The sequence below is a fragment of the Anthonomus grandis genome, chromosome 6 (assembly GCF_022605725.1).
Source record: "Anthonomus grandis grandis chromosome 6, icAntGran1.3, whole genome shotgun sequence".
In the NCBI taxonomy this organism is placed as follows: domain Eukaryota; kingdom Metazoa; phylum Arthropoda; class Insecta; order Coleoptera; family Curculionidae; genus Anthonomus; species Anthonomus grandis.
The window spans coordinates 5,174,836-5,201,354 of NC_065551.1; the positions used below are offsets into that span (position 1 = coordinate 5,174,836).

The 26,519-nt window shown below is 33.3% G+C and overlaps 1 protein-coding gene across 4 annotated transcripts in view; it reads left to right on the plus strand.

Annotated features, from left to right (window-relative positions):
- LOC126737059 (1-phosphatidylinositol 4,5-bisphosphate phosphodiesterase) overlaps window positions 1-26,519 on the plus strand; it is a 143,261-nt gene that overhangs the window by 63,249 nt on the left and 53,493 nt on the right. For all 4 annotated transcript variants that reach the window (XM_050441753.1, XM_050441751.1, XM_050441752.1 and 1 more), the window contains 2 exons: window positions 17,872-18,114; window positions 18,175-18,362. In XM_050441753.1, coding sequence (XP_050297710.1) covers window positions 17,872-18,114; window positions 18,175-18,362 — 431 coding nt within the window. The remainder of the gene's footprint in view (window positions 1-17,871; window positions 18,115-18,174; window positions 18,363-26,519) is intronic.

Below are 26,519 nucleotides of genomic sequence, written 5' to 3' on the forward strand. Positions count from 1 at the left end.
AAATAGCTATTAGCGTTTATAAATATTTTCATATAAAAACCAAAAAGATACTGTATTAATAAGTAATTAATTTACAATTAAAAAAAAATCAGGCTCGCATTAAAGAAAAATTCCTGATGATGGTTATTAATACGTCGAAACGTATGAATGAGATACATAATTTTAAAGGGAATAAAAAATTCTTTTAAAATAAGTTAATAAAAATGCAGGTCCGTATTTACAAAAAAGAAGCTGATAGCCGTTGCCAAGATACCAAACGTTATAAAAAAAAATTGAAGGCGAAGTTTTGTAAAGCACAAAAAATTATAAAACTTTGTAATTAAAAGTAAATTTCTAAAGTCACTAGTTTCGGAAATAATATATAAAATTAAATTTATCGTTTTTTATAAATCACCCTGTAATTTACGAACTAATAAACATTTTGCAACGCTGTAAAAAGATTTAGAATAAGCATCAAAATTGGCAACTTTTTTCTAATTTAACCGCCCTCGTATCTCCTATAGTATTGGAAATAGCAATAGTCACACATGGCAAATAGGACACTCTGTATAGCAATGATATATAATTCACTAGTAGGATATAGTCTGCTCTCTCTGTAGATTATTTTTAAAATATAATTTTGAATTATCTTTGGCGCCATCGCATATTATAGGGCTATATCTAAGTAATGATTCTACTAATGATCTATATAAGGTGTTCCAAGTCTACTTCCACACGATTTTTTTCGCCCCTGTATATGATATGAAAAAAAGTTAAGATGAAAGGTGGTTGATTGGAAATACCAACTTTGTTGACAGTATTGGTAAATATACAAAGTGTCTCAAAAACAAAGTTTTCATTATCAACAAAGTGTTTTTAAATGGAAGGCCTAGTATATTTTACAACATTTTTACTCTTCATTTAATTCTACATAAGATCGTATAGTACACTATACGTCAAATATTAATGGTTTTTGAGATAATTGTTTATTATGATGATAGTATTTAATTTTTATTTAGTCTACTCTTAAAACAGTTAAAAACGATTATAAAACTAGAATAATTTTGAAAAAAATTGTTCAAACTGCTGACCGTTCTCGGTTTGACAGAGTTCGTACCTTTTTATTAGCTTAGTTGTACAGGCGCTTCTTATTATTTCTTCCTAAATTGCTTTACAAGCACCTGCAATTTTGTTTTTTAAATCCTCCAAATTTCAGAAGCAAGGGGCAAATTCGATAAACAGCTTTGCCGTATACATATAGCAAGTAATATCTTGCAATTAACTAGGGTAATCTGGACAATTCGTTATCCGAAATCAAAGGTCTTCTATTAGAGCAAAGAGATGCTATTTGTATGCATTCTTGAGTAGTAGGTGGATTAACTTAAAAGGAGACTGTTTATCTTATGCACAAGCCGTTGGGACTAGCTCTAGTGCTAGCACATCTTCGAAAAATTGTAAAGTAGCGGGACTTAAGAAACCTTTGCCACAAACCAAGACGTTTAAGATACAGTTAGCTCTAAAGAAATTAAGACTAATTAATGTTAAGTTAATGTATCTAAGCTTAGCAAAATCAATCTGTGCCTAACGATTTTCAATGTTCCTTCTGATCTGGGTAAGGAAAACCTCGGTCAAGAAATTTTTTCTCAAAATCAGCCTCCTGAGAATTCGCATGTCGTGCCGCTCTATAAATTTGGACCAAAAGATAAGCATTTTGCACACTGGGTTGTTGAAGTTGATGCTTCTACAAGGTTGAACATAACTATAAAGCGAACCTTATTTATTGGATGGTACTCATGCAACGTTAAGGATAAGATTTTTATCAGAAAATGTTATAAATATCAAGGCTATGGTCATATTTCGAGCAAGTTCTCTCAGGAGGCGGATTGTGCGTTCTGTGCTGGCAGACATGATTCAAGGGATTGTCCTAAAAAAGACGATGTTGGGGCACACAAGTGTGTTCTTTGTATTAGGGCAGGATCACAGGGCAATAAACATCGTCCTAGAAGTAGCAAATGCATGGCATATAAAAGACAAGTATGGAACAATATGTGGCTTTAATAAGATTTTTTTAGCAAAATTTGCATCATGATTATAATGCTACTATTAGCTCATTTAATTACTGTGTAGATAATGATATCGATGTTTTATTATTGCAAGATCCTTATTATCATAAAATAAATGATAGATCTGTATTGTCTTTTTCAACTGCTAAATGTAAATTTATTGCATCTCAAGAAGTCAAATTTCAAACATGTATTGTCATTCTTAACAGAGAAATCGATGTTCTAAGGCTGGGACAATTTTGTGGGTCTTACTCTTCTGTTGGACTCTTAGTACAGTCATTTGGTAGTTTTACCTAGAAAGTTTTCCGGGAGCTTTGAAAATTGGTGATTTTATAGATTTCGACGTACTCTTTTCGAATTTTTATTTTGCCACCTCGTATCTTTGCCGCTCGCGCCGCCGTATTGGAAAAATGGCGCCCAAATACAGTTTTTTTGTAATAACTCGTTCCAACTCATTTTACTATAAAAATAGTTATGTATTCAATTAAACTGGAAAAAATTTCCTACAATTTATGTATTAACCTTTTTTTTTTGTAAAATCAATAGTTTCAGTGTACGAGACCTGCAATTCCACTCCAACACGCGTTTTGGCCAAATAACTCATTTCCACACCACCATGAGGTAGAGTAATAATAAGTGGCGCGTTTTTTTTTGTGGTATCCCCCCAGTAGGCCTAATCTATTTTCAATGCACTATTACAAAATTTAACACATTTTCCTTCGCTTCGCTATTGATGGATCAGTTTCTAAAAGTTCATCGTCTTCGGTACTGAGCGAAATTTCACAAATAGAAATTGCTTCAACGTCGATGCTTGTTCCGCGATTTTGTCATACGTTTGCTCGAGAATAGACTCTGTTTCTTCCTCCTCTTCGCTATCTTGTAGTAAAACGTGCGAATCACAGGTACCATTGCAATTAGTGTATAAAACGGAGCACTTTAATCCAGCCTTTCTGCATCCACAGGCACCCCGGCATCCCTTTTTGCATTTGCAAAAAATAAGTTTCAACAAGGTTTCCGGAGCTGGAGGCGCCAGCGTGGTGACAGGAATTAGCCCATTCTTGCTTTTTCCATCCCCATTGCTCTGAATTTTTTTCAACTCCATACCACTGTTGAACATGGTGATAGGTTCGGAACGAATGTTGTCGTGCTGCTGCGATGCAATATTAAATGTATTCTTCTATATGCTGATTTTTTTACGAATTATGATATTGTGCATCGACTGCGACTAAATCATAAACATGCTCGAGACGCTCAACAATCGCTTGACCCTAATCATCATTACGAGCTCTATCAAGTCCTGAAACAGTCTCTTTCATCGATAGTTTACGCACGCTATACACAATATTACGATCGCACAAACGCTCCTGTTTTTGTTTCGCTATAAACTCTGGTGTTATTCCAGCACTGCACAAAAAACAATGATCTTTGAATGAGAATTTTGGGGCACTGGATAGCAGTTGCGCAGAAGAAGTCGCGACATCGCTCCCTCTACGCAAAGAAGCAGAGATTAATTTCTCATTGTTGTAATTATATTAAGACTTGTATCCTTGAAGACCTTCAGATTTTATCAGGGTGGTGTGCTTCCAACATACTCGTGTTTAATGTAAGAAAGACGTCTATTATGGGGTTTAAGTGCGATGTTCAGGGTCTTATGTTTGACGAAAATTCCCTCTTGCAGAATAAAGAGTGCTGCAGGAATTACCATTGAAGGCCGCCTTCGGTTTGAAGATCATATTTTACATTTAGCTGGGAAATTATCTTCTGGATGTTTTGCAGTAAGAATGACAAAACAAGAGCTGGGAGGGGTGGTTGCACGTTCAGTGTACTTTTCACTTATTGAATCTCATATTCGGTATGGCTTGCCTTTTTGGGGTTTAACCAATAAGGGGCTACTTAAAATTGTCTTTGTTATTAAAAAAAAAAGCAGTTAGATACCTGTGTTCTGCTAAGTTAAGAGATTCTTGCAAACCCCTCTTCAGTTCTGAAAAAATCCTAACTCTTTTTTCACTCTTTATCTTAGAAACAGCTGCTCTTATTCACAAAATTCCCCTCTGACACTGGCCATTTGACTCGTCGTGTAAATGATGTTCTCCTACCTATTCCTACGCCTTCCCTTACCAAAAACTCATTAATTTACATAAGTAAAAAAATTTACAATCATGTTCCTCTATGTGTTAGACATATATCGGATGTTAAGAAATTTAAAAGAGATTTATAAACTTTTATTGTGATAGGACTTTTTTAATGATAGGTTTTAACCTTGGACATGTTGGAAAGTTTTTTTTCCTTTTTTCTTCTCTAGTTTTGTCAACAAGTTTACCTCTATTTAGTAATTCATTGTTTTATTTAGTTATCTTTAATTCAAGTATGTTTTAAAAGTTTTGTCTTCTTGTGTTTAATTTTGTTCATTGTTTTGTCAAGTTTGGAAATTGTATTTTTTTTTGTTTTTTTTTAGCTTGTAGGATGCTTGTACACAAGATTATTCTTACGTAATATAGCACATTTTCTTTCTTTTTTTCTTTCTTTCTTTCTGTATCGTTTTCAACACGCATCGTGAACGACTATCGATTTCAGTCCTTCCCAAAGTTTATCCTTGTTATTCTTTCTTTGAATACTTGACTTCTTAGGAAGAGTCTCCAATCCTTTTTCCTTCACTTCAATCACCTCACTTCCTTGTAACGAATTTTCACAAATGAAATAGTTCACGTTCTTTGAAGCCATGGCATTGAAAGTGCGAACGACACTTTTAACTGTAAAACGTTAAACTTGTACTGATGATTATTTCATTATTTGAGCTCCATCGGCAGATGTTTTGACGTCTCGACACCAAGGCTACGTGTCCCTTTATACCTGCGACGAATCTTACAGGCACTATTAGACCGGGTTTTCAACGTGTAGTGTAATATTTTTCGTTAATATATACGAACAACGCTTGGTGTAGACGTGCCTTGGTTTGCGGCTCTCGTACGCTGAAACTATTGATTTTGCAAAAAAAAGGTTAATACATGAATTGTAGGAAATTTTCTCCAGTTTAATACATAACTTTTTATCGTAAAATGAGTTGGAACGGAGTTATTCCTAAAAAACTGTATTTGGGCATCATTTCTCCAATATGGCGGCGCGAGCGGCAAAGATACGAGGTGGCAAAGTGAACATTCGAAAAGAGCATGTCAAAATCTATAAAATCACCAATTTTCAAAACTCCCGGAAAACTTTCTAGGTAACCCCCTTTTTGAGCACCAAATGACTGTACTATCTGTAATTGCAAAGATGAAAAGTTTGTTTGCATGTGTGTTGATGGTAATGAGCACCATCCGCATTGGTTTTCATCCAATACGGATGAAGATATTTAAGAGAAGATCCAGAAGATATCCAGATATTTTGGGATTTGTTTCAGAGCTTAACTTATTTACGTTAAACGAACCTAATTTACTTACTACCTTTTGTGGGGTCAGGGGAGAAACTAATAATGATATTTCAGTAATTTCTTTAAACTTACGGGTAAAATGTTCCGACTGGACTGTAACTGATGATACGCTAAGTAATCGGAGACCTATTTTATTTAAATATAAATTGGACGTTGTGTCTAGTGGTTCGTCCACTGGACATGGCATCTTTTTTGCTTCCCTTAAAAATTGTATCAATATAAATAAAACCATGGACATGACTAATTGACTATGATTGATCTAAACCAGATCGAGAGAGATCCTATTTGGACAAAATTGAAAGAAGAGCGGTTGCTTTGACCGACTTAAGGATGTCGCTGAAAAATGCATTCGAAAAAGAAGGATTTATGTTGGTAAGGCTATTTGGTGAAATGAACACCTAGAAGATCTTTAAAAGAAAACATATCATGCCAGGAGGCTCTACCAGGCAGAGAGAAATGAGTCAATAAGGGAAAATTTAAGGGCGGATTACTTTTAAAAGCAGAAAGATTGAGAGTATCAGAAAAGGTAAAGAAAAATCTTGGGATAACTTAATTGAAGATAATTTATCGACGAATCCTTGGAGCTTGCGTGAGTGAGCGTGAACGAAGTGAGTTTCTGGTAAAATTCGTAGTAAAACTATATTGGATACTGTGGGCACTAAGACCGGTCTCAGGACTATTGATTTTGAATCTACAGCGAGAAAAATTATTTGCGAATTCATTCCTGATGATCCTATCAATTTGGATACAGCTGAGCCTAATTTAATAATTAGAGCTCAGGCATTTTTTTTTGTTTTCCTTGAGAACCTTTAGGCATCAATTTAGAAGTTAATGCTTCTGATATTGAGGGGTATTTATTGCATTTGAATACTAAGAAAGCTCATGGGCCTGATGGCGTTCCGGGTATGGTTTTCAGAACGGTTTTAGTTATTATAACGGATTTTTTATGTCGCCTTTTCAATGATTGCTTCAATTTCTCATATTTTCCTAAAGTCTGGAAATTTGGTAAACTTATCACTATACCTAAACCTGGTAAACCGCCTGAAAAATTAATTTTGAGGCAATATTTATTAATTTAAATTAATATTAAAAAATTGTTTTTTATAAAATTTGCCTGTTAAACTTTTTCGCTTAATCATGGACCATTTAAAAGATCGTTTTGTTGATTTTGAATGTGGCCCTTGCATCATTAGAAAGAAATTAGAACGCGGATGTCTGCAGCGTTCAAAACTTGGTCCTAATTTGTGGAATCTCGTGGTAGATATCCTTTTTGAAGAACTTAATGGCTTTGTTCTAGATGACCGACTGAATGCTGGATCGTTGTCTTTAGCATACGCTGACGATTTAATAATTGTTACTGGAGGCTGCAGTAGACCGCAGCTTGAGTTAAAAATGCATAACTTGCTGGGAAAATAAATATAAAATCGAATTTTCTTATAATAAATGTTGCTATATGGTCTTTGGAGGTAAACTTACTAGAAATCAATATGTTATATTGGGAGAGGGAAGAATTAAAAGGGTTCGGGATTTTAAATATCTGGGTGTCACGTTAGATGAGAAATTTACTTTTCAAAAGTATTTTATAATAATATTTGTGATAAAGCAAATAAAACATTTTCTTGGCTCCGAAGAGCACTTTCAAGATCTTATCAAATAGATAATAGTTCCTTAAGAACTATTTTGCCTTTGTTCACGTACTGTTCAGGCTTATTTGAAGATAGACTATTCGATGTTAGAACTAGAAATAAACTAGAAAAGATCAAGGGCTTAATTGCAAGAAAAATGTGTGGTGCATATTCCTCGACTTCAACAGAGGCAGCTGCTAGAAGAACTCAATGTGAATAAATTCTCTGGACAAATCAAGGCACAAACATGAATTAGTAATCAATAGACATCAAGTCATTATTCCTGCTGAACCAAAACTATCTAAAATGGTTCTAAATGAGAGATTAGAAAAAAGATTACTTAATGTTTGGCAAGAGAGATGGGACAATGCTATAACTGGCAGAGTTATTCATGAATTTATTCCTGATGTAAGACAATGGTAAAACTTGTCTTTTATACTTAACTGCAAAACTACTCAAATCTTAACTGGGCATGCTCAATTCGCTTTACATTACAAGAGGATTGGAGCTATAGAAGACGCCCAATGCAGATCGTGTATTAATGTTGCGTTAGTTGCTGGCAATAGACATCAAGCAGAGAACACTTCTTTGAGCGTATTTAATATAATTATTATGTTAAATACGTATTATACACTGTTAGTTAATTCAATAAATCATAGCTGTATAAATTTGCTTGAACAATTCATTAGCGATAGGTTCCTAACGAACTACCTAAAATGCCGGGTTGCATTATAATAGAATTCGGTTTAAGTTCACAGCCTAGTTTTAAAATTGTTTTTAAAATATTCGTTTATAATAGATTAATGTATATTTAAATTCTTTCGTCAATGCGCTTTTCTCGAACCAGATACTTGTTTTCTTTGTTATTTTTAAATATTGAATAAAGTTTAATTTTGTATGTTGTGAAGGTTGTTGGTACCGAGTTTTCTACCCACTTATTAGGAGTAGTTCTGATACAAATTCTCTCTATGAGTTCACGGCAAATTATGAATGAGCATCCCAAAATTTATTCTGCAAGAAAACCTAAAATCTCGGACCCTTTAAAGTCGTATTAAAAAAGATTCTTACTTTCTCAGAATATTGATTTTTGCAATTAAAAACTCCGCAATATCTAATATTCTGAGATGAGACTGTCCCGTTGGTAGAAAATGTCGCCTTATCAATAAATAATATTTTACCAATAGGCTGTGGTCTTCGTAAAATTTTGGCCTGCATGGTTAATCTGTACTTAATTGTTCTCTGATCATAATCTAGTGTGACGTGTGCAAAAAAATGCGATAATTCCATTTCTTGTCAAACATCTTGAGTATCCTTCTATCAAAGCTTCTTAAATTGGATGTTGGATTCAGTCGGAAATGATTTAAAATTCTTGAATCTTATTGATGATTTCTTTGCGTATTCTTTTGTGACTTAAGTTAAGTTTTTCATGGTTTCCCACAAATTTGAATAAGTTTAGATTAAATGAAGCAATATACAGGGTGGCCAAATAAGCGAGGTAAGCGGCTGTATCTCAGGACCTGTACATCTGGCAACAATGGAATTTTTTTTATTATTATAAAAGTGGCTATGAGAAAATTCTGGAAATTATTTTTAAATTCCGTATTTCACCGCAAGAGGACGCAACTAAAAATTAAATAAAAGAAACGTCTTTTTCTCCGGAAACTTAAATATTAACTTATACTTTTGATATTATTTTTAGTAAGCCTAGATAATTTGCTATAATTTTGGTTTATGAATTATTGACGTACGACCGATATTAGGGGTGGGGGAAGCTATTGAACGTGGAATCATTAAAATCGGTGTAAATTCTAAACCACTTATTCGATTTAAGCGATTCAAAATTTATTTGCAAGATAAATGTAGCTGCTTTAAAAGTCTGATCTCATCACTACCCTATAGTTCCTAATAAAACCGCCAGAGGGCGCAATTTGTAATAATTCCAGTTTTTTTCATTTTGCTCCAAAAATTCAAATCGAATGGTAGATTTTTGACATCATATTTAAAAATTTGCAAAAATACTGTGAAAACCGCACGATGATGATTTCTTTGCTTGTTTAAAAGTTATAGCGAATTAAAGTCTTTTACGCACCGAGTCCAAACTTATATACCGTCATCTAGCGCTCGGCCTTAGAATGTCTAGTTAACGTATAGTAGGCGGCAAAAACAAAAGAAACTTTTAAAAAGGATTGTATGGAAACGTCAAATATTTATTAGACGGCCAGTTTAAATCTGTTTTCAATTTTCTTTGCTCGATTTTTTGTAAAATGCCTTTAACAAATAATGAAGCTGTAGATTTGATTGCGGTTTTCTTTGAGTGCTTTCAAAATGCAACAATAGCTGAAAGACAGTATGCCCTTCGCTATCCAGCTCGCCGCCATTATGGCAGAAGAATTTTTCCACGGTTGGTACAGCGACTACGCGATACTGGGAGTTTTAGCAACACCACCGAAATAAAGAAGGCCGCGGGGCTTCGCTGTGACGTCATCACAAGAAGGCGAATGCTTTGCACACGTTTATGCATCTCGGTAGCGATAAGGACGTTTATTTAGGATAATATCGGCCGTTATATTTAAAGCAGAATGTTTTTTAATGAGTATGGGTGTTAAGACTTGTAAAAACCTAATTTAGGCAAATAATTGTGTCTATCTGTCTCTGGAATAACCTCATAACCTGTGTATTGCCTCGATAACTTTCGACGAAGTTAAGATATTAATTTGAAATTTGGTACACATGTTGCATTCCTATAAACTATTAGTTAGGATTTCTTTTGAGTAATATCGGTTCTGAAAAAGGGGTAGAAAATAAGGGATGGTTTTCATTCTTTGACAAAAAAAATATTTGGCTTTGATAAAATAAAAAAAACAATTCATGAGGAATGTAAACAAACTAATTATTAAAAATAAATTGTTTAACCTTCATTTCAATAAGGGTAATTGCAAAAATAAGAGTTGAAACGAGTGTTGAAATTTAAAAAAAATTATTTGTATCAAGGGTTGTATATAGTATTTGGGGCTCATACAAATATCAAAAATAATACTTATACTAAAATTGTAGGTATTACCCTCGGTGGTATTACCTATCTTAACTAGTATGTTTATATTTCATCTTTTTTTGTTTTTTGGTTTTTTTTGTATTTTTATTTAAAAAAAAAATTTTAAAACTAATGTTACGTTTTGTTTTTCAAAATTTGTAGGAAACAGAGATTTTAGAGTTAAGCTATAACCATGTTTTAATTTTAATAACTTGTTATTCTCAGTATTATGGAAGTCAAAATCAGGAAATGTTAATATTTTATTAGGTTTAATGTTCATCCAGTTATTTTTTATACATTTAAGTAAATGTACAGAGTCAAATAAATAAAAAAGTGGTCTTTTGTCCTCAACAGGATGAGAATATACAATGCTTAATTGTTTTTTTGTGCAAAAATTACTCATAGCTTCACTATTAATAGTATTATTGTCACTTATAACACAAAAAATTTTATAGCCAATGTCTTCTAGCCCAACAATTATTGATTTAATGAAAGAGAACAGTAATTCATGATAAATTTTAGCTATCGGTGCAATGTGGATGACCTCCTTAAAATTTGAACACAAACCATTTAGCATAAAGGTAAATGCAGAATTTGCCAAAGTGCTATTGTTAATTGCTGTACCGACAATATTTCCCCCTTTATAATCAAGATATGGCTTTATATGTATTTCATCCATAAGCAAAATCATATATGTTTCATTTTCTTTGATATACTTAAACACATTTTTTGCATATGTAAGAAATGATTGTCTTTCTTGAACGCAAGGGTCTGACAAAAAAGAGTTACAAATGTTTTTTAAAGAATCTGGATGTGGCAATGTTAAATGTCCAAACCCCCTTAAATACCTGTAGGAATGTGCACTTATTGTATTTAATATAGAGCAAAAAATTATTGTGTCAGGTGAGTAACGATATCTTTCTTTAGGTAATATTAATAATTTTAATTGTTCGGATATAAAAGATAATGTTTTATTAAAATCTTCACATTTAATAGACTCCAACATATTGCAAATCTGGTTTATAATATTTGTTTTTTCCTTGAATTAATTTCATTATTGTTTTCTATTTGATTTTCTGAATCCAATTTATTAATTTTACATTTAAAAAATCTGATAAATATTAATATTACTTATAGTGAATGGAGTTTTAAATTTATTTATCTGCAATACTATGTCTTGACCATATAAATAAGTTTCTAGTTTTAAATGTTGGTTTATAATAAGAGAGTAAGTTATGATTGGTGCAGGTGAGTATTTTAATTTATACAATACAATATCATTTTGGGTATTAACAGATTTTAGCCAATCATTAGGCAGTACCATTGCATTAAAAATAGGTAAAAATTCTTGGAAATTTTGAAAAGTTATAGTTTTTTGATAGGCTGAAAATTCATCAATACTGTTTTGAATTGCTAGGGACAAATTTTGTTGTTCAATTTTAATTTTCTTTTCATCTCTACTTTTCCTAATAACTGGTATAGACTTTGATATATATGAAGGACAAATAGGGAACTTTGCAGGGATTGTACCTTGTTGAAGTTTGGGATATTTTAATGGAACTTGTAAAGTCTTGCCTGTCTTTTCATCAAAATATGTTGTCACCCTAATTTTATATTTTCCTTGGCAAAATGTTCGTCACAAACCCTACTGTACTGGGTAGGTTTAAAATTGTCTCTAGGAATCATTCTTAGCCACTTTTTACACAGTTCATCATCCTTCCGAAATTGAAACATGTGCCGAGTATGTTCGGCATCGTAATTGCCTTTGCAACCCGGTACACAGCACTTATTAGGCATAATTGCGAACGGCAGTCGGATTATACAATATTTAATTTATATAATAACACAATAACACCGAAACCGGCACCGAAACACCTGTTATATTCACCTGTAGAAATACTACAAGTTGTCAACAACAACAAACACCCTTCTAACGGGATAATGTGTAAAGTGTAAAAGAGTCAGCATTGTTGCCACAATGTGGTATAATAACCACAGATGTCGCGGTCAATAAGTATTACGCCGAATATATTTTCAATGATATTGCGGTTGATTTGGCACCGAGGCTCGGGCAAAGGAACAAGAAATGGGTCGTTCCATTATATGATTTGAAGGGGGAAGGCGGTAGCGAATTTCTTCGCCTTCTTTGCGTGACGTATTACTTTAGTGACGTCAGAGCACCTCGGCCTTCTTTATTTCGGCGGTGTTGGTTTTAGTCGGCCCAAATTTAGAAGGCGTCGCTCTACTGGAAGAACTGAAGAAAACATTATTAATGTGTTGGCCTACGTAGAGTTTAATAGGCATATTGGAACTCGTGCGTTATCTTTAGATTTGGGAATAGCTCGAACTACTGTTCAAAATATACTTAAAGACCACAGGTAATACATCTTTTTATTATAATTTTCTTCTCGAATATAGGCATTTCTTTTTATTTTAAGGCTACACCCTTTTCATATAATCCTACACCAAGCTCTAAACGAACATGATTTTGAGCGCCGAATTGATTTTTGCCAATGGATACTAGCAATGATTCGCGAAAACAGAGATTTTTTGTCACAGATTCTGTGGACCGATAAAGCCACTTTTTGTAGCGATGGGAAAGTCAACAGGCATAATATGCATTATTGGTCGGTTGAAAATCCTCGTTGGATGCGAGAAGTCCAGCACCAAGGCCGCTGGAGTGTAAACGTGTGGTGTGGCATTATCGGAATGAAAATTATTGGTCCTTATTTTTTTGATGGCACATTAACCGGTAATGTTTTTTTGCAATTTTTAACAAATTCCTTACCTATTTTAATGGAAGTTTTGACATTGGAAGTAAGACGGACCATGTATTTCCAATTGGAGGGGTGCCCAGCACATTTTTCCCGTTTGGTGCGGCCTCATATAAATAATTACTTTCAAGAGCGCTGGATCGGAAGGGGGAGTCGATCCAGCGCTCTTGAAAGTAGCGCTGGATCAAAGTCGGGGGGCCGGCCAGGTCACTCGACTTAACATGCCTAGACTTTTACTTATGGGGTCGTTTAAAAGATATTATGTACCAAACTCCACTTACAACAAGACCGGATATGGAAAACAGAATCCGTGGTGCAATAAATGAAATATCAGCTACTCAAATCGAAACAGCAGTTTTATCCACCCAAAGAAGGTTGGAAGCTTGTTTGGAATGTGATGGAAAGCAGTCATCACCAAATATGTTTGGGTTCAAAATCGGTTCTTTTCAGGACCATAATTTAAGTAGAAAAAGAAATTCGTTAATAAAATTATTCGCCTTAAGAAAGTCACATAAACTTCCAGTCATTCTGTGATACATAGGTATTATTAATTTATAATTTATCAATCAATTATTACTTTCATAATTTATTAATTATGACAACATCATGGTATCCTAGTTGTGGTAATACTAATTAGAGATTTTTAGGCGAGACACTAGATGGCGGTACGTAAGTTTAGGCTCGGTGCGTAAAAAACTTTAATTCGCTATAACTTTAAAACGAGCAAAGATATCATCGTGCGGTTTTCACAGTACTTTTGCAAATTTTATTTACTTTTTAAACAGGATGTCAAAAATATACCATTTAATTTGAATTTTTGGAGCCAAATGAAAAAAACTGGAATTATTACAAATTGTGCCCTCTGGCGGTTTTATTAGGAACTACAGGGTAGCAATGAGATCAGACTTTTAAAGCAGCTACATTTATCTTGCAAATAAATTTTGAATCGCTTAAATCGAATAAGTGGTTTAGAATTTACACCGATTTTAATGATTCCACTTTCAATAGCTTCCCCCACCCCTACTATCGTTCGTACGTCAATAATTTATAAACCAAAATTATAGCAAATTATCTAGGCTTACTAAAAATAATATCAAAAGTATAAGTTAATATTTAAGTTTTCGGAGAAAAATACTTTTCTTTTATTTAATTTTTAGTTGCGCCCTCTTGCGGTGAAATACGGAACTTAAAAATAATTTCCAGAATTTTCTCATGGCCACATTTATAATAATAAAAAAAATTCCATTGTTGTCAGATGTACAGGTCCTGAGCAGAGAAAAACAAACCACCGAGAAGCGACAAAACCCGCATTTACCGTTGATTTTCTGGGGTCCAATTTTGGTGCTCTTGAGCGGGCTTAAATGACTGGCACTACATATAAAGTAACGGAGAAAAATCGTTTTGGCAATTTAATAGTTCCGTACACGGAGAGAAATACGACAATTAATAGATTAAAAATTTAATTGGGAATTTGAAATCAAAACTATTACATTATTTTACTGTTGGTATAATTAAGTTATAGGTATACCTAAACTATACCGGGTGATACAGGAAAAAGGGAACACGCAACAACTTTTTTATTTTTCAAGATAAAACAATTCAATACGTCAAAATATGCCTTTATAACCATTCTATTGACATACCAAATTTTATTTGTTTATCTTGAAAAATAAAAAAGTTATTGCGTGTTCCCTTTTTCCTGTGTCACCCGGTATAGTGCCAACTATAAAAATTACCATTTAGGATAAATAATGGAAAACAAAAAATCTTCTAAACAAACTTTTATTTTTTGAGGAAATAATATTGGCTCATTGTATAATGAAACACAAAAATACATTGGCAATAATTAAATTAAACCTAGATACATTTATACATTCCGCAAAATTTTTAGTTTTCGAACATTTTTATCTTTATTTGTTTTTAAGACCCTATTATTATATTTAATGGTGTAAAATATTTTCAACCTTATAAATAATTTTAAGATAAAGGTTTTTGGAAAATGTGCACAAGGGTGTTCATAATTAATAGTTTTCATTATGTTAAATAAATTGTTAGATATTCCCTGGTTTATGCACATTTTCTCAAAATTACAATTGAATATTTCCTCTAATTTAAATATATATGAAATAAACTCTTCTGGAGGAGATTGTAAGCCACCAAAGTTACATATACTAGAATTATAAGCCTTAAAATGAAGAAATAATCTATTTATATCCATTTCATCACACATTTTGCCGAAATTGGTGCAGGTATCACAGTTAATATGAAGTTGTGTATGTGCTCTTTTCATAATATAGCCACAAACATACGGAAAGGCATTTTCTGTGGGAATATGGTCTGTCCTATAACTATAGTTTTGAAGTGCAATACCTTTTGCAACTTCAGATTTTTTTTCATTGAAAATTTCGGGTATATTGATGGATTTGACGTTCATCAATATACTATCCAAATCATTTTTACAATTCATTCTTTCCGAATGTAAGTAATTCTGACAGAACAGCTTTTTAAACGCTCTTTGGAATTGCAGTGGTGTTGGATTAACATTATTCCCACTTTGCTGCCTTACAGCACCAAAGAAATTTTCGATACAATCTGTATTTAAGGGAATGTTACTACTCAGCTGAGAAGAAGTCTGAGTAGAAGCTGACGGAGAAAGAAGGCCTGGTGGAGAATTCTCGGACGGTTTATCTATTTCGATAGATAGGAGGTTGCCGAGGGGCTCGCACACTGAATATTGTGAAGTGCTTGGGCCTGCAAATAATAAAAAAATGCTTTAACATTTTAAAACTTTACATCTTTAATATGAATAAAATTAGAAAGTAAAACATAGTCTATCAGTTTTGGTAAACTAAAATAAATTTGGAAATTCTGCTCAGGTAAAACTACCTATGTATTTGGTTTTCAAACTTTAAATAAATTATAAATAAGTGATTGTGAGGTTGGTTTTCATAGAAATGGAAACAAAGACAAAGGGTATTATTTTACCCATTTTATATGGGGTCCAGACATTTTGGTACCTAATCCTAATCCTGGTACCTGTCCCAAGTTTTGTATAACCATTTTATATTAAGACCTTGTCTGGGCCTTGTTATAAAATGGTATTAAACTAATTAGGGTTTTCTGAAGAATAATCCATTCTTACTGAAATCTTATTCCAACCTACTAAACTGAAAGAAGAGAGTCTTACCAGAAAAAATATCCAATAATGGGTGTTTTTTAAGCGTCTTAGTTCTGTCATAAGGAGAATTTTTTTCGGCAATACTTTGCTGGGCCAACGTTGCTGGTTTCATAATTGCAGGCTGTATTAAAATATCTAAAAAGAAGAAATATAATAGATACAGAATATATTTTTATGTGCAAAATAGAGTTTCAAGCATAAAATTAATATTAGTTAATAGGTAAAAATTATAGTAAAGTTAACCCATCAAAAGCTAACATGATAGAATTTTTATGTCCTTTTCCTTTGAGACTTTTTTTTGGCCGTCCATCCTCAAGCTGTTCACCTTCACAAGTCCTTTTTGTGGGATTAGGAAATAATGTTGGTAACGCGTTAGGTAACAAACGCTTTCTTGAGGGCCCTGCACTATAAAACTTCTCATCAAAATGGTACTCACAGAGCTTATAGTTCCTGGTTAGTTGTTCTCTACGTATCGAAAATAAGTCTGTTAGCAAGCTGCCAGCCATAACTTGGCACTGAAAGTCATAAAATTACATGTTTAATTCAAAAGCTAATTTTTTTTTTAATTACGGCATAGATAATTCCTCTAATTACTGTAATTACGAAAAACAAAAAAAGAAAAAACTTATTTTGAGTGGAAACAATTAAAAGAAAAGTTGAACTTACCGATCTTCTTCCCGCGGAAAAGCAAAGAAAGAAACACCAGACCCTGTCTTTGCATGACATCCACGAAAAGCACAGGTATAAGGCATATTATAAAAGTTTTTAATAAAATAAAGAGCACAATGACAACACACACAAAAAATAAACACAGAGAAAAATTCAGGCAACACTTGACTAGACTAAAGTAGGCGTCGAATATTACCTAACCGACTAACCGACGGCTGGCAGGGGACCGGCAATAAGACAGGTATACCAAATAAGCTCGCACATGCGCAAGAAAAATCGGTCCCGGCTTTGTCCTTTCTCGGTGGTTTGTTTTTCTCTGTCCTGAGATACGGCCGCTTACCTCGCTTATTTGGCCACCCTGTACATTAGTGTGATCAGCTGTGGTCAACTAATTAGGACAAAAAACAGAATGGCAGTTGGTATGTTGTACTGTAAGGCTAATGTTTTTCAATTTTTTTTTTGCTTTTTGAGGATACCACTTCCACACTCTCAGATCTTTTTATTTCAGAGTTGACTTAACTTGACCGTAGGAACTACAGTCACAGGGGGCAAAGTCAGGCGAGAGCAGAATGTGCTTGTGCATTGTTTTGATGAAGGATTTAGAACTTAGTCTTGGTCCACAAATCAGGTCTTCACCTTTTCACGCTTAAGTAGGACCATCTGAACCTTAATATATTTAATTTGTAATACATTATTGATTGACTGTCTTAGAAATTAGACGATGTCACAAAGGTCAAAAAAGACATCATCGTTGTTTCAATGTCGATTTGCTCATTCTGGCTTTTTTTTTTGTCTTGGCGAGCTTTTTGTCTTTCAGTTCATGGATTGTAAATGGTTCGATCTATAGAAAATTTTCTTGGTCTGTCATTTTCGAAGCTCTGAGATGTCCAGACACCGATCAGTCAATTAATTTGTCATTTTAAACTGTTTTCGTCCGTTTCTGACGTCGAACGTCATTGTCGATCTCCTTCTATTGTTTCACACCTGTGTGCAAAATGAACATCATTTCTTTAGAATTCTTTTAATATTGCATAACTTTTGTGACAGTTTTTCTTGGTTTAACAAGAAATTTGAGGTTGATCGGTTACTACGCCTGACCAATGTAATAATTGTATTTCTCCGTAGGCCGAGGGGAGGATGAAGAACCTATCATCACCCATGGGCGAGCTATGTGTACAGATATTTTGTTTAAAGATGTTATTTACGCCATAAGAGATACAGCCTTCGTCACATCAGATTATCCAGTCATATTATCATTCGAGAACCATTGCTGCAAAAGTCAACAATTGAAACTTGCCAAGTACTGCGAAGAGATCTTTGGCGACTTATTGCTTAAGGAACCATTAGAAGATTATCCGTTGGAACCTGGTAAGTTTTTTTAAGAGTTATATTTTTAAATTCGCTTCGACATATTATGTTTTCTCTCAGGTGCACCCCTTCCGCCACCATCAGCTCTAAAAAGAAAGATTCTAATTAAAAACAAACGGTTAAAGCCAGAAGTTGAGAAACAAGAACTAGAACTGTTTCGTCAAGGTCAATTTGTTATTGAAGATGAAGAAAAAGAAGATGCGAATGCAAGTTCGGACCGACCAATTCCTCCTGACATATCTGCTGAGGTAACATGCTTTCTTTATTTTTAATGTTTAAATTAAAAACTATGGAGTTGTGACGAACTCATAATTAGTTACTTATTTTATTGGGTATTACCGTTGATTGAATTTTTGGGAAGATACGCAATCCTGTGTTAAAAAATGTACTTGGTTAACTATCGGATTGCTGTTTAGTTTCGTGCACCGTGTGCACGGTGCTGCCGAAGCAGCAAATCTAGGAACGATTTATTTAAGCTGCGTGACTTGGCTTTTGGCTTCTTTGAGTCAGGTTTTCGACGACGCTGGAATCTCCGGTTACGCGGACGTGTTAGTTATTTTTTTTTAAGACATGGGATGATGCTGCCAACTATGTTTTTATTATTTTTTTTTAAACAACAAACAAAGTAGTGGCATTTAGGTGGTCAAGTAATGAGTGATGTACCGGGTGTCCAAATAAGAAAGGACGCCGGCTGTATCTCGGAAACTTTTCATAGCACAGCGCTAAAAAAAAAATTTCTTAAGAAAAGTGGTCAAAAAAAATGGCTAGAAAATATTTACAAGTTCGTAAGACTACCACAAGAGGGCGTAACCGAACAGTAATTTCAAAAAATTCAAATTTCGTCTAAAATAGCCAGTATTAGGTACCATTTTGAAAACATCAGAATAATCTTCATTAATTTTGCCTTAATTGGCTAAAGAATTTTCTTCATATCTCCAATGAGAAGGGTGGGGGAAGATCATAAATAATGCAACTTTTTAATCGCCCTGTACTCAGATTCTTTATTAAAAGTAATTCAAGTGGGTACTCGTTTAAAAGGAAATTCAAAGGGCTTTCAAAATATGCACCTGTCAATGTCACCTTGTTTTCAATAAAGTCGTCAGAGGACGTTGTTTAACAAAGACTGGGTTTTTAGAGATTTTCTCTAAAAAGTTAAATGCAATGATATGATTTTTTCACTGCGCTTTCGAATACTTAAAATATACTAACAAACCAGTGAAAACCGCGTTTCGATACCTTCATTTGTTACCGAGTAATTTTAAAATAACCTATTTTTCAAATTTTAAATATAGGTACCTATAATTAATTTAACAAATGATTCAGAATTAGCAGGAATTGACAGATTGGGTAAGTCGGAATAAGTTTGTCTCAGCGTTTTTACATATATTGAGTCGCATTAATATACAGGGTGATTCACGGTAGATGGCCTATTAGACGTTTTAGGCGAATGGCAACGCCGATCAATCTGAAAAAAAAACGTTACAAAAAATAAACTCCCCCTTGATAACAGTTTATTTCAAATGCAATCAAAAATCAACGGATGCCTCTAGAATAATATATATGCTATGCGGTATCCAGAACAGAGACATTATACGAAAAGGACATTTGCAAGATTAGCTACTCGGTTAGCAGAAAATGGCAGTATCCGTTTACCTCTTATTCAATCTTTAAAATCCTTCTGACTAAACAATTATAACAAATAGCGCAAATTAATACTAAATATAAAATAAATAAAAATAAAACGTATAACTAAATCAATTTCTTTCAAGATGTTCGAAGTGTCCACCATCGTTACTAATACAGTCGCGTACTTTTCGATAAGTATCGTGAACTGCAGCCTCCACTTCGGCAACTGATAAGCTTGTTACCGCATTTCTGATCCTGGCTATCATATCATCTCGTGTCGTAGGTCTGGTTTGGTAAACGATATCCTTTAGTCTGCCCCACAATTAAAAATCTAGGCAAGTCAGATCAGGAGATCGTGGATGCCAAGGAAATATACTTCCTCGACTATGAGGAAACCTTAAATTTAAAAAATTTCTCACATTTATCGCAAAATGCGCGGGACATCCATCGTGCTGTAAAAACATCCTTGCACGGGTTTGAATTGGGATGTCTTCAAGCAGTACGGGCAAGTGATCTTGTAAAAAAAATCTAAATAGGTGTGTCCATTGAGGACCTCTTTAAAAATATATGGACCAATAATTCTTCCCCCTATTATCCAGACAGACCACCGACCCTGATACTGCACTTCTCTCATCCAGTGGGGATTTGTGGGAGCCCAATAGTGCATATTGTGTAAATTTACACTACCAACACTGGTGAAAGTTGCCGCGTCTGTCCATAGAATGTTTGAGACAAACTGGGGATCTTCTTCCATCATATTCCTAAACCAGTTACAATAATCAAGTCGTCTATCAAAATCGGTTCCTGTTAATTCCTGATGCAGCACCATATGATATGGATGCAACCTAAAATAACATTCAAATTAGGTAAAAAATAAAAATAATATATTTTTTAATATTCGATTCTAGTAATAGTCAAATTTAATTATTAACTTTTTAAACAAACCTGTGGTCTCTTAAAATGTTATGCACAGTTGATTTCGTAATGCCCAAATCCAATGAAATTTGCCTTTATCCTATGTGAGGGTATAATCCAATATAAGCAAGCACATTAACAATATTTTCTTCAGATCGTCCAGAGCGACGTCTTCTGTTAAGAGATAAATGGATACTGCCATTTTCCCGCAACCGAGTAGCTAATCTTGCAAATGTCCTTTTCGTATAATGTCTCTGTTCTGGATACCGCATAGCATATATTCGAGAGGCAACCGTTGAGTTATGATTGCATTCGAAATAAACTGCTAGCATATTATAGGCTACTTCATTTGGAATTTTCATTTTTAAACTTATTAATTTGTAGTAAAAAAACACTTACACATAAGAAATAACTTAAAACTGACAACTGTCAATTTAAGTAACTTTAAATGACATTTTCCAATCCTTTGTTTCTATTTCCATAGGCCTCTTGCTATAATAGTAATATTCAAATAGAATTAATAAATAATGCTCTAATAAATTATATTCGGAGATTCTCGATTGCCAATTATATTTTCAAGTGGAAATATAATTATGAGTAATTCAAATTCAATCAATATAATTCAAATAATTTTCAAATTTCAAATAATTTTCAGTAATTTTTGATAATATTCTGTCACAAAAACCGCCCTAATATTGCTAATAATATTTAAAATTTGAAAAATAGGTTATTTTAAGATTACTCGAAAACAAATGGAGATATCGAAACGCGGTTTTCACTGGTTTGTTAGTATGTTTTAAGTCTTCGAAACCGCAGTGAAAAAATCACATCATTGTATTAAACTTTTTAGAAAAAATCTCTAAAAACCCAGTCTCTGTTAAACAACGCCCTCTGACGACTTCACTGAAAACAAAGTGACATTGACAGGTGCATATTTTGAAAGCCCTTTGAATTTCCTTTTAAACGAGTACCCACTTGAATTACTTTTAATAAAGAATCTGAGTACAGGGCGATTAAAAAGTTGCATTATTTATGATCTTCCCCCACCCTTCTCATTGGAGATATGAAGAAAATTCTTTAGCCAATTAAGGCAAAATTAATGAAGATTATTCTGATGTTTTCAAAATGGTACCTAATGCTGGCTATTTTAGACGAAATTTGAATTTTTTGAAATTACTGTGCAGTTACGCCCTCTTGTGGTAGTCTTAGAAACTTGTAAATATTTTCCAGCCATTTTTTTTGGCCACTTTTCTTAAGAATTTTTTTTCAGCGCTGTGCGACGAATAGTTTCCGAGATACAGCCGGCATTCTTTCTTATTTGGACACCCGGTACTTAAGGGTGGAGGCATGTTAAAATTTCTTACAAGTTGAATTTTATAAACAAATAATTCATTACTTACCAAAATATGTTCTTGAGACAAAAATTAATACAAAAATATATAAAAAAGATATTTTTACAAAATTATCAACAAAGTTTAATACAAGTTATAATTTCAACAATAAACATGATGTTTTCTCCATTTTGTGTTCAAGAGGGTCAAGTTTTTAAATAATATGTGGAGCAAATTTTAAGATATAAGTAGGTTTCACGTAAATATTATAAAGAACAATTGAAATAATTCATAAGACTTAATACCTATGGTAATATAACTTTTTGATCAATAATTTTTTGTAAAAAGTAACCCTTTTTGTCATGTGATTCAATATCTGAAAAATTGTGCAGCGTAGTGAGATCTGTAAAGTAAGGGGTTTTGAGTAAGGAGCTCGATAAAATATGGAAAATATGCCACATTTTAAGTTTTAAGCGACACAGGCAAATTCTCAATTACCGGTTGTTACAACTATACTTAAAACTATAAAAAGATAGTAATAACAAAAAAAAAACAAAAATTTTGTTTAAAGACCCCGCATCACGGTTATACAGGACGTCAATAGAGGGAAGTTGAGCAATATAGTTTCCTTTTATAATAAAATACTAAAAAATCCCAAATACTTTCTAAATTTTGCGAAAAACTGAAATTTGGCAAAATCATTTTAAATTTTTTCTGGCGGTATTTGAAAATATATAATAAAATTATTTATTTACTGAATAAATTATTGTGACTACTTTTTCTCGCCTTTACGATGACAACTTTAAATTTAAAATACGACGTTCTGTTTTTAGAGAGCCATCATCAACTTTGTTTTTCTTTGTCGGCGCTATATTGACCATTTGCAGTTTTGAATAGCCCTTTTAATTACCTTTTTAATGAGGTATCTTGTATTTCGAATGAGGATTTAGGGTCACCCCTTTAATATTATATACCTATCTCTCTATCGCTCACGGAGCTATTACCAAAATTACGTTTTGGAAGTGCAAGATACACTGTCGAAAAGGTAATTAAAAGAGCTGTTTAAAATTTTAAAATTCCAATACGGTGCCCATAAGAAAAACCAACCATTATAACGGAAAGTGTATACAGGGTGACCTCTTGGGACAGGCATAGATTAGGCCCTAAAATCTTAAATAGAAAGGTACATATTTAAATGATACATCATCTCGAAGCTCTTGAAAAATGCTTTCCAATGATATAGAAAACCACATTTTAGAAAATTCTTCTCTGTTTATCAAGGAAACCACATTTTTTATAATTATTATTATTTAATTAAATGTTCAAAAGAAATCAAATATTCAATATTCAAATATACTTAAATTTCATAAGTTATATCCCTACAAACTGCAAATACTGCAAGAAGTTAAAATTAGTTCAAATAATGAATTTATATGTATAGGTAAAGAAAATAATAGGTCCCATTTTTTTTCTTAAAGAACGCCAATTTTATATAAATTCCTGGACAAAATTATCGCACCACTGATTATTTTGTCAAGAAAATTTAAATAAAAATAAATATTAGTTAAAACAGTTATACAGTGCATCCCAAAAGTTATGTCTAAATTCATTTTAAATTCAGGGGTGTGTTCAAAAAAAAAACGCTCGGACCCGTCGATTTTTATTTCAAGTTTTGTACGTGAAGTTTGTATATACAGGGTTGCTCAAAAATAGATTACGACCATCAATTCATTTTTTCAAATGAAAGCACCTTTTTTTATTTCATCTTTGAATTTCGCGTGGAATTCCACGTATGTTTCATGCATCATGTCCTATAGCTAAAGTCAACAGTTATTGAAAAAAAGACGATTCATGTAACAACTAAAAAAAAAACAAAAATTAAATTAAATGTTCAAAATGGTTGCCATTCACGGCTTGACAATATCCAAGGCGATCAATAAAGTCTCGTTGCACATTTTCAATCATTTCCGGAGTTATGGCGCGCACTTCTCTGTGAATTCTCTCTTTCAAGTCGTCTAGATTATTTGGCCTATTAACAAATACCTTCGACTTGAGGTATCCCCACAAAAAAAAGTCTATTGGTGTTAGGTAAGGCGACCTAGCAGGCCATTTGATGGGTCCTCTCCTTCCTATCCACCTATTGGGAAAGGTTCATTTCAAATGTACGCACAGTGGCAGCATAGTGCGGAGGAGCGCCATCTTACTGGAAAATTAGTTCTTCGTCAGGATAGTCTGGGTCAAATGGATTTGGAAATAAAGCTAGTCATGCTGTAACTAATTCAAATTGGAGAAAATCGAGATACACTTGTCCCGTTAAAGTCTGTTCAAAGAAAAAGGGACCTATTACTCTTCCGCGCACTATTTCACACCACACATTTAGTTTTTGAGGGTACTGGGTGTTTACCTCTATCATCCAATGCGGATTTTCTGTTGCCCAATATCGACAATTTTGTCTGTTCACACTACCATTCAAACAGAACGTGGCTTCTTTCGGAAAAAATAATATTTGTTACTAAATTATTATTTAGATTGCACATGTTTTGTAAGCGTTCACAAAACTCATTTCGCCTATCGAAATCGTCATCAAATAACTCTTGCACAGGAATAACTTTATAGGGGTGATATTTGTGCTTTTTAACTATTCGGTGAACTATAGATTTCGCCATGTGTAAATTTGCCCTAATCTGCGACAGAGGAGTGCATGGATTTTCTTCCAAAGAAAGTAAAACGTCAAGTTCTTCATTTTCATCTCGAGCAGGACGACCAGATTTCGGCAGATCTCTAACATGAACGAATTCTCTAAATTTAGCCTCTATTCTACTCATCACCTTTTGACATATCGGAGGACGATCAAGATGGATTTCATTGAATAATTGAGCAGCTTCTCTTTGAGTACGTGTTCTATCACCAAACCCAACCATGCACAGAATTTCTATTTTTTCTCGTTAACTTTACCATTGTGAAAACCGCAACTTTCCTCGTACACTTCACACTTGACAATATCTGTTTGGCGTACAACTGTCATACAGTTTCTATGAAAATACACGGTTACCAGCCAACAATAAAAAAACAGGAATGAATGGAATTTTGCTCTTGTTAAAAATTCTCAGAGATAAGGTGACTCGTAAGGTGAACTTCAATAATAATGCATGAAACGTACGTAGAATTCCACGCGAAATTCAAAAAATGAAATAAAAAAAGGTGCTTTTATTTGAAAAATTAATTTGATGGTCGTAATTTATTTTTGAGCAACCCTGTATATACAAACTTCAAGTACAAAAATGCGCAACCTAAAATAAAAATCGACGGGTCCGAGCGTTTTTTTTCGAACACACCCCTGAATTTTAAATGAATTTAGACATAACTTTTGGTGCATCCCAAAAGTTATTATCTTTTCTCATACAAAAAGCAGAACTAGACAAAAACTATGTTTATGCTCTATCATGGAACATCCCACGTGGGAAAACATTCCGCAGGAAAGTTTTTAAAATTTGATACGAGGACTTCAAGCGGTCATTGCAGGTAGAGGTGGTATACACCTCTCCTATACACCTCTAGGTAGTTGACATGATATTAAGAATTTATTATGGTCTATTGTTTTATTTTTTTTTCAAAATTAAAATTAGTGAAAATCGATGTGTTTTCCTTGTATTGAATTAAGTTACTTAAATCTCGTTTTGTTAAATAGAATATAATTTTTTTTGTTAATAAATAATGCAGAGTTAACAATGCTTATTATTAATTTTTTTTATCTTTATTGAAAAAAAAATCTGTAAAAATTAAGTGGTGCGATAATTTTGTGCAGGAGTTTATTTCTGGGGAACTTAACTAGTTACCTACTAGAACTTAACTTAACTAGATACTGTGTCGAAAGCCTTAACAAGGTCCATAAAAACTACTATCACCTTTTCATGATCGTCAAGGCCTTTGGCGATCTCTGAGGTAAGCCACTCTTTAGCATCGGTGGTCCCTCTTCCTTCTATATTGTCTCGACGATAAGATTATAGCTTGCTTGAAAAAATATATCAGTCTATCCTTTAATACTTTTTCAAATGATTTGGCTAAATTATTAACTAATTGATCGATAATTTTGAATTTTATTTTGTGATTCGGCCCTATGAATTGGAGTTATTAAGGAGACTTTAAAGTGTTCTGGTAATTTTTCCGTTTTAAAGATTGAATTACCTATGTGTTGTAAAACAATAAAAGGGTGAATTATCATTAAAATTCGAATATGCGAATAAACACGAAATATTATTAACTACTGATTATTCCGTCGATCCCTGGACTGCTATATGATTTTAATGATGATATATATGAAAGTTCCTTGACTGACGCTAGTAAAGACATAGACAAGTTGGGACTTGATTTGGCTCTAATCTATCTATGTGATAGCAAGGGCACTTTTATTTCTTTTTCAAGTTCTGTACTAACATCCACAAAGTATTTGTTGCCTATGTTTGCCAACACCAGAGGATCGTTAAAAGGTTGGTCTTGTTCATCCTTAATAACAAATGTATTGCTTATTTGCTC